At 36.2% G+C, this 9,147-nt stretch overlaps 1 protein-coding gene across 5 annotated transcripts; it reads right to left on the bottom strand.

Annotated features, from left to right (window-relative positions):
* Positions 1–293: 293 nt before the first annotated feature.
* LOC122056370 (nuclear pore complex protein NUP155-like) lies at positions 294–3,138 on the bottom strand. 5 transcript variants are annotated; one of them, XR_006133124.1, is made up of 4 exons: positions 2,853–3,138; positions 2,681–2,748; positions 1,123–1,685; positions 294–708 (listed from the first exon to the last, which is right to left on the bottom strand). XR_006133124.1 is itself a non-coding variant. In XM_042618290.1 (3 exons), exons 1-3 carry the CDS (start codon positions 2,958–2,960, stop codon positions 1,485–1,487), a joined length of 384 nt encoding a protein of 127 aa, XP_042474224.1. In that variant the 5' UTR covers positions 2,961–3,138; the 3' UTR covers positions 1,123–1,484. The 5 variants fall into 5 exon arrangements, 1 of the variants encoding a protein (XP_042474224.1); XR_006133125.1 differs by having other exon boundaries at positions 2,681–2,730; XR_006133123.1 differs by lacking the exon at positions 2,681–2,748 and having other exon boundaries at positions 1,123–1,713.
* Positions 3,139–9,147: the final 6,009 nt, after the last annotated feature.

Below are 9,147 nucleotides of genomic sequence, written 5' to 3'. Positions count from 1 at the left end.
ATTAAGGTACGCGTCGCCAAAGGTTACAACATTTCGCGACGCAAGTATTGGCGACACCTTTTATTACGTCGCCAAATGACATCACCAAAGGTGATGTCATTTCACAACACTAATATTGGCGACACCTTCTTTTATGCGTCGCGAAAAGGTTCTAACATGTCACGACACATGAAATGCGTCGCGAAATGTATTTTTACTATATTTTTTTCTTAATTATTTATGACTCAATCTATACATTATAAAATATATTGCTCATTCAGTCACAACATTATGTGTCTAAAATACATCATAAAAGTGCAATTTACTATTAATTAGTCAAATATTTTTAAAACATGAACACAGCTAGTCAAATATTATCCAAAAGAACATGAGTAGTAAAATGTGCATTACATAATGTTGCAAAATAAAAAATTACATAGTCGATAATGGAGGCGAGGGAGGTGGTGGAGGAGGTCGAATTGAATAGCATGTTGGTGGAGGCTGGAATGAGAAGCCAGGAATTGACCTGTTGAAGTTGGTGCAATAATGCTTCAAATTTTTGATGCTACTCACGTATAGTCAGATTCTGTTCATCGATTGTTTTCTGCATAGTTGCAAATTTTCCATAATCATCATGATGTTTTAAACTGATGTTTGTGGCTCTAGAACCACCCACTACAGATAGTTTAGGTAATGGACCTAAACCCTTCACATAACGAGACCGTATGCCTATCATCACAAGTTGAAGATTAATAAAAATAAAAAAACTTTGAAAAAACAAGTAAAATGGATTCCATCAAATGCCAAGTGGAGAAGGGATATATGCAATTAGTGAAGTGTAGCCTTTATTATCCTTGGCTGTCGAGCACAAGGAGTTCAGAGAAACATATCATCAATACTGGAAAGTTCTCTGAAGTACTATCCTAGAATAAGTCCATTCTATTAAGACCCTAAGCGACAACAAGTAAACCCCTATAGATTAATATTAAAAAACAAGTGCGCTGGGGTTTGTTTATTAACCTTTTTCAATAGACACTTTGAAAGTTTTTATTAACCAACTATAAGTCACAATAAATAAACTACTAACATAAAAAGATTGGAATAAATGTAATTCTACTGCTTCCAAAAAAACAAAAAACTTACCCATTTGCTAAACTGGTTATCTTATCTCGAGCTCCTTGGTTGATGATTGTTGTCTGTTGTAACAAGAGTAATCCACCAAGGATTGGAGAAGCGCCAACAGCTGTGGTCCCTAATGTATGTGCAAATACAGACCCAACCCACTCACAGAGTACAGCAAGAACAGATCTCAGACAGCGAAGTTTCAGGTTTGGCGAAGGTAAAATAGCTCCATATGATAAAAGCTGATCATATGTGCTTAATACAGGCTTTGGTTCAACCTTACAAGCAGCAAGAAGGGCTCTAGCACGTATGATGAGGCCTGTTTGTAGAATATTCATACATTGCTAGACAAGTAAAACAGAAAATTAATAGATATACAAATATTAACAGAAAAGTTGAACTTTAATAAAGAACAATTGGGGTGAGAACACAAATTTTACTGAAGCAGCCATTTCAAGATGAAGATAAATAATCTCTAAAGACAAGCGACCCTCCACTCCAGTATAGATATTTGAACCGACCCTCTTTACTACAGAACATGCTTCTGCAACTCCACCTCTAGAAAGAGCTTCACACAGAATAATCTGAAAAGTTGTGCATTTCCAAGCATATCTGAGCATTATCAGAAACATGAGAAGACTAAAAATATCTTCATTAAAAAAATATTTCAAAATAAAGGATACCAGATTCACTTTTTGAAGATCTCTTTCGTCCTACACTAATATTACTAAATCATTGTCTTAATTGAACATTAATGTTTCTTCGTTGGATATTTATATACTATATTAACCAACTATCACTTTCAGTTTATAGTCGGTCGGAGAGCAAAGCCCTAAAGAAAGAGGAAGATGTTCCACGAAGACTCCATCGAAGGAACAAATTAATGGATCAAAGATATTGATAATTACAGAAATGTGTACTTTGTAGATAAAAATATCGCTTCAACATTATGTTAACTACTTAGATGCACTATGCAAGAAGGGTTTTAAGTATGTTGAGTCATAGATTTAGTTTGTTGTTTGAATCAATCTTATTTACAGATAATTTCATTCCTGAGATCAGAATAACTCATTGTCATTTTCCATTCAAGTATCTTCCTCCTAGTTTATCTAATTGGAAAAATTAAACAACCAGCATCGGCCCAAGATCACTAAATTAACCAAAAGTCAGTTTAAATAATTTGTAAATAGGATTTTATGCATACAACAAATACTTTTGGATCAAGAGTTTCTTTTTCATTAATGCAAGAGCACTTATTTTATAGGAAAACCAACATTTTCAAGATAGTACTCCTTTCCTTCTTAGCCGAATGACAGATTAAAAAAAAAGGTCAATCATCAAAAACATCAGTTTCAATGCCATCCTGGTCTGCTCCAGTTGTGTACCAATGAGAAAGGCCTAGGTGTGGATAGTAAAAAAATCTAATTGTTATTAACAGTAGAAAAGTGATTCCTCTTGTGTTAGTCTTACCTGGATTGTCATAGTAGTAATATCAGTGAATCTACAAACTGCAACTCGACAGAAGTGAAGTCCATGATTGGAAATCTGGAAAGTAAAAAAGCACTAACCAAGTGTATACCTTTCTAACAGAAGCAACCAAAATATACTTCTCCAAAATTTCCTTTTCTCCTATAAGAACAGGAGTTCCTAATTCAAAATTCGATGCACATTATCATATTTATCGTGATCAACTTCATTCAGAATCAACAACCACTCTGCAACAATTCGATTCCCAACAGAGAGCGAGGTACCTCTTTGGGGAGGGTGGAGTAGGGGGAGGCTAGCATAGAGCGAGGCTTCGATAGCCTCCTCGAGGTCGAGGCGGCCGGCGACGTCCCTGCCGATGCGCTCGGTGACATGGAGGCCGGCGGAGGCTACATCCAGTCCCACGGTTTCGTCGCCCCCACGCCATTACGCGATCGTCGGAGGGCCGCGCAGCTGTCGCAAACCCTATGCTACGATAGAAACACCGCGACGGATTACCTGTGAGATCAACTTGTCGGCGTTTGGTTTGAGGTAATAGGGGTGCGGAATGGGATCCGCAATGCTATCTCAAAAGCATGGGGTTTTAATGCATTAAAATAAAATAAAATAAAAATTATTTAATAATTTGTTTGATTTATTTTTAAATGATATTTATTTTGATTTATAATGTTGTTAAAAGAGAATACCAATAGTTAATTTATTAAAATAAATTAAAATATTAATTATTTAATAATTTGTTGGATTTGTTTTTAAATGGTATTTATTTTGATTTATAATTTTATTAAAAGAGAATATGAGCAGTTAATTTATTAAAATAATAATTATTTAATAAATTTCTTTCTAATACCTTTTCAAATTATATTTATTTTAATTTATAATTTATAAAAATTTTAGAATTTTTTTTCAAATTTTATTTTAGCGACAGTTAATGTATCTACGTCGCTAAATAACCACAATTTGAGATGGGAAAAATTTCCACTATTATTAGTGACGTTGAGTGCAAAATGCGTCGCTATAGTGTCACATTTGGCGACGTGTTTTCTATGTCGTGTCGCCAAATGATCCAAGGAAAATTTTCGTTATCTTTTAACGACGTGGAGTGATGTGCGTGTCGCCAAAGGTCTTCATTTGACGACGTGTATTATTTAATACGTCGCTAAATGATACAAAATAAATGTAGAAAAATTTCCTCCTAATGGTCTATCTTTTAGCGACGCAAAACATTCAATGCATCGCCAAAAGGTCATATTTTACGACGTTGACCGTACTATACGTCGCTAAAAGTCAGAATTCTTGTAGATCAATTTGCTCTTGATAATAATGTATTTTTTGAATTTTATCCTCATCATTGTCTTGTGAAAGATCCCACGACAGGAACTATTCTACTCCAAGGGGACACTAAAAAATGCTCTTTATCATCTTCAATCCACCTCTCTCAAAACCTTTGTTGGAGAATGCACGGACAAATTCTCTTAGCATGCACATCTTGGTCATCTGTCTCTACACCTTGTTCAAGACATTATTAATCATTTTGGTTTACCAACTTCTTTAGCGTCATCATCTCATTTATTTGAAGCTTGTATGCAAGCAAAATCTCATAAATTACCTTTTGTATCCTCTACTCATAACTTTAGCTTTTCTTTGGAAATTATTCACCCCGATGTATGTGGTCTTGCTCTTATTCTTTCTAATCAAGGTTTTCTTTACTATGTTATATTTATTGATAACTTTAGCAAGTTCACTTGGATTTTTCCTATGAAAATAAAATATTATCTCTTCGATATTTTTTGTCATTTTCAAAGGCATGTTGTGCGTTATTTTGATCATAAAATATTCTCCTTTCATTCTGATTGGGGTGGAGAGTATCAAGCATTTCATCATCATCTTACTTCCTATGGCATCCTCCATCGAGTCTCTTGTCTCCACACTCCTGAATAAAATGGATCTACTGAGAGAAAATATTGTCATGTGGTTGAAACTGCCTTAGCTCTTCTCAATCATGCCTCAGTTCCACTTAAATTTTGGGATGGTGCTGTCCAAACCATAGTCTACCTTATCAAATGTTTACCTACTCCACTACTTAAAAATAAGTGTCCATTGGAAAGACTTTATAATCGTCTTCTAGATTACTCTATCTTTCGTATCTTTGGTTGCACATGTTATTGGCTATGACCTTACTCTAAATACAAGTTAAACCTTCTCTCTCTATAATGTGTTGTCCTTGGTTATAGTAATTTGCATCATGGGTACTGTTGCCTCCATATTTCAACCGGGCGGATATATATTTTTTGACATGTTACTTTTGATGAATCTCTTTTTTTGTTTGCAGTTTCTACCTCGAATCCTCCTTCAGATAATCAAGACACCTATCTAATATCACTGAGTACTATACTACAATCCCCACATATTTATTCATCAAGACATATTAAAAGTACAAGGGGATGATATCTTGGGTCCTGCTCCATCTCCACATATTCCTGTAGACTCAGCGGCTAGTGGTGATCCACTCTCTAGTTCCGATTCTCATCCGTCTAACCACTCATCTCTGAGTTACTCTGATGATGATACTCCTTAGAGAATGCTTCCTCTAAGTGATATTTATGCACGATGTCAACCAATTTCTACTTGCTATCCTCTTCCACGTGCTCTTATTACTTCTTCAAATTTTGTTGAACCTTCTAGCTTTAAATAGACAATCAAAGATCCAAATTGGCGTGTTGTGATAACTACAGAATTTGATACTCTTCTTCATAATGCAACATGAAGCTTAGTTACTCGTGTTGGGGTTGCAAGGTTGCAAACATAGTCCCACATTGAAAACACATTGAAAATATCATGGGTTTATAAGAGAAAGATATCTCCATTGACATGAGGCCTTTTGGGTAGAGCCCAAGAGTAAAACCATGAGGGATTAAGCCCAAAGTGGATAATATCATGTCATTATGGAGATATCTAAATTCTTTTCGATCCTACAATTGGTATTAGAGCCTGGACTGCCAGAAGGTTTAACCACCGACTGTGCACAAGAGCTATGGTCTGATTGAGTCATGTGGGTACAATATTGACCTTGAACAAAGACAGTGGGGGTTCCTATGTTCAGATCAAGAGGACCAGACACCAGGCAGGAAGTCCTAGTTGCGGCTAGACAAGAAAGTCCTAGTAGGTCAGGTGGACAGAGGGGCAGGAAGTCCTGGTGGGTCGAGGATCGGACGTGGGAAGCCTGTGGTTCTTTGTTTGAGGGGGGGATTGTTGGTGTTGCAAGGTTGCAAACATAGTCCCACATTGAAAACACATGGAAAAGATCATGGGTTTATAAGAGAAAGATATCTCCATTGGCATGAGTCCTTTTGGGTAGAGCCCAAGAGCAAAACCATGAGGACTTAAGCCCAAAGTGGACAATATCATGTCATTGTGGAGATATCTAAATTCTTTTCGATCCTACAACTCGTACTCCATCCGCGAATATTATGGGCTTTAAATGGATTTATCTAATTAAGTATCATGCAGATGGATCTATTGAACATTACAAAGCTCGCCTTGTTGCTAAAGACTTTAATCAACAACCAGTTATTGACTTCAATGATACTTTTAGTCCAGTCATCAAAATTACAACTATCAGATTGTTGCTATCTATAACTGTTAGTTCCAATTGACCAATATGATAATTAGATGTTTCCAATGTTTTCCTTCATGGGCATCTTGAAGAAACTATTTATATGGAGCAACCACCTGGATTCATCCACCCTCAACTTCCAGCACATGTGTGTCAACTTCGAAAATCTATACATGGTCTTTGGCAAGCACCTCGTGAATAGTTTCATCGTCTATCTACCTGGCTTCATACTCAGGTATTTTCTAGTTCAAAAACTGACTCTTTCTTATTCTACAAATATAATGAGGAATTTTCAATATTTGTTCTAATTTATGTGGATGATATATTAATAACTGGTAGTGATCAAAACGACATAACTACTTTACTCCATCTTCTTCGTCATGAGTTTCCTATTCGGGATCTTGGCAATGCTCATTTTTTTCCTTGGCATATAGTTTTTCTCACATTCTAAAGGTTGTCATCTCTCTCAAAGGAAATATATTACTGGACTTCTATAATGAGCTATGGATGGTGCATGTCCTATCTCCACACCAGTTATTGAAGGTGGTTTCACTGCACCTTCATCATCCTCTTTAATGTCTGACCCTCAGATCTACCGAAGCATTGTTGGTGCCCTACAATATGTCATCATTACACAATCCAATATTGCTTTCGCTGTAAATCGTGTCTGTCAATTTATGCATGCTCCTACTAAACACCATTGGGAATATGTTAAGAGAATTCTTCGATATCTCAAAGGCATTATTTTACATGGTCTTCTTTTATATCAGTAGCCCTCACAAGAGTTGATTGCCTACAGTGATGCTTATAGATCGATTAAGTGCGATAGAGGGGGGGGGTGAATAGCGCGCTCTTTAAAAACTTTCTTTTTCTTTTTGAAAAACAGAGTTATGCAACGGAAAGTAAAGAGAGAGACAAGTTTGTTTACTTCGTTCGGACCCTCAGTTGACTCCTACTCGAAGGCCCGCGATCCTTGATCGCACCGATGGACAAATCACTATAATTCTTCTTTCCGAGATTCTCGGAAAGAAGCAGATCGTACAGATACAAAGATATAAGATAGTAACAACCCTACTATCTTATATGAAAATGCAATACAAATAAAATGTACCGACAATAGTAAGTAAAGGTTGAAGCTCGGTCGATTCTTCTGGATGAAGTAGTTTGAAGAGACGTAGAAGACGTGCAGTACAATCAGCTTGCAGAAATTAACTTTGAGATGATCAGAAAAACAATATTTTTACCTCAGACCTCGAGCCCCTTTTTATAAGTACCTTTGAGGTTCGGTCGACCGATCCCTCTGTTCGGTCGACCGAACCAGCTCCCTTCCTTCCTGGTTGGATTCCGACACTGGCTCGATCTCTGGCATTAATTAATCATAAAGGGTTTGGTCAACCGATCCCATTTTTCAGTCGACCGAACAGACTCCTTCCCTATTCGTCGAGATTCACATTTACTCTGCATTTAATGTTGATTGGTTCGGTCGACAGATCATCCGATTCGGTCGACTGATCAGTGTAGTTTCCTTCTGCTCCTGATCGTTGCTGTCTGTGCTAAGTCATAACGGTTCAGTCGACCCATGATGGCTTGATCAGACTCGGTCTGATCTAAACACTACTTTGATCTCTTCTTGTTCGATCGATCGATTCTTCGGTTCGGTCGACCGATCCAGCGAAACCTGCAAAATAGTTGTTAGCACAACAATATAATAATGCATGAGTAATATAAGACAGTAGAACTGTCTTGATCTCAACTTGGAAATCTTCCCAGTTTCTTCAGTTGGATCAGCGACCTAAGGTTGTTCCCTACGGGAACCCAACCTCACTGTCGCTCCTCCAATTGTTTACCTCAACCTACCTACCAAACTTAGATCCTCCAGATCTAGTTTAGACTTTTCACTTAGCTTTGATCGGCTCGCCAGGACTTTTTCCTTGATCTTCGGTCCTCCAGACCTCTCGATCGCACCGCCAAGCGTTGGGTCCCCTCGTCCCACTTGGACTTGCACCTGGGTTCCATGATCTGCTAAGATTTTTCCTGCCTAGCCTCCAACTAGGTCTTTCCCGATTGAGTAAACAGCCTACACACTCAGTCAACTTGTTAGATCACAACAAGACTTAACTTGAACCTTTGACAACATCAAAACTTAGGTTTGATTCTGGTGTAACTTGCACAAACAATCTCCCCCTTTTTGATGTTTGGCAACCAAGGTTCAAAGTTAAGTTAAAATATGCAGAACTTAAATAAACAAGCAATTTAACTTTTAATTCTCCCCCTGAGTTAAACAACTCCCCTTGAATTCACTATCTCTCCCCCTTTGACACACATCAAAAATAGGGGAAAACAATAAAAGCAAGTAAAAGAAACATACCCAAAGAAAACCCTCGAATACAAATAGGTATCAGTAACAACTTAGTTCAAGTGTGAACTTAGTAGTGTTGAACATGTAAAAATTATAACAAGATTTAGAAACATAGAAAAATTCTAATCATAGGTAAAATATATACTTTGTTTTTATAAAAAATATGTATAAAACTTTGAAAAAATTTGAAAGAAGGATAGAATTTGAGAGCAAGAAGAATTTAAAATAAGGAAGTAAAAAATTTGAAAACTCTTACCAAGTTAAAAAATTATTGATGTTAAGATAAAAAAAAAAGAAGACAATTTTGAAAAATTTGAGAAGTGTGAAAATTTTCACTAAGTTAAAACTTTTGAAAAAGATTTTGAAAATGAATTTTGAAAATGTGAAAATTATTATTAAGTTAAAACTTTCGAAAAAAAAAATTGAAAAAGAATTTGAAAATGAATTTTGAAAAACATAGTAAGATATATAATTTTGAGAAGTGTGAAAATTTCTACTAAGTAGAATATTTTGAGATTTCAAAAAAATTGTCAAAATTGATTTTTAAAACTTGGAAAATAGTCTTAAAAAAATAGCTCAAAGCTCCCCC

The sequence above is a fragment of the Zingiber officinale genome, chromosome 3B (genome assembly GCF_018446385.1).
Source record: "Zingiber officinale cultivar Zhangliang chromosome 3B, Zo_v1.1, whole genome shotgun sequence".
In the NCBI taxonomy this organism is placed as follows: domain Eukaryota; kingdom Viridiplantae; phylum Streptophyta; class Magnoliopsida; order Zingiberales; family Zingiberaceae; genus Zingiber; species Zingiber officinale.
Note: the sequence above shows the minus strand (reverse complement) of the source record. Positions and strands in the feature narration are given on the sequence as shown.

What these genes read in the sequence shown, in the direction of transcription:
- LOC122056370 (XM_042618290.1), bottom strand. Translation starts at nt 2,960, where the DNA reads ATGTCACCGAGCGCATCGGCAGGGACGTCGCCGGCCGCCTCGACCTCG. An exon ending in ACTCCACCCTCCCCAAAGAG is followed by an intron (nt 2,647 to 2,852) that starts GTACCTCGCTCT and finishes TTTACTTTCCAG; the next exon opens with ATTTCCAATCATGGACTTCA. An exon ending in TTACTACTATGACAATCCAG is followed by an intron (nt 1,686 to 2,571) that starts GTAAGACTAACA and finishes ACAACTTTTCAG; the next exon opens with ATTATTCTGTGTGAAGCTCT.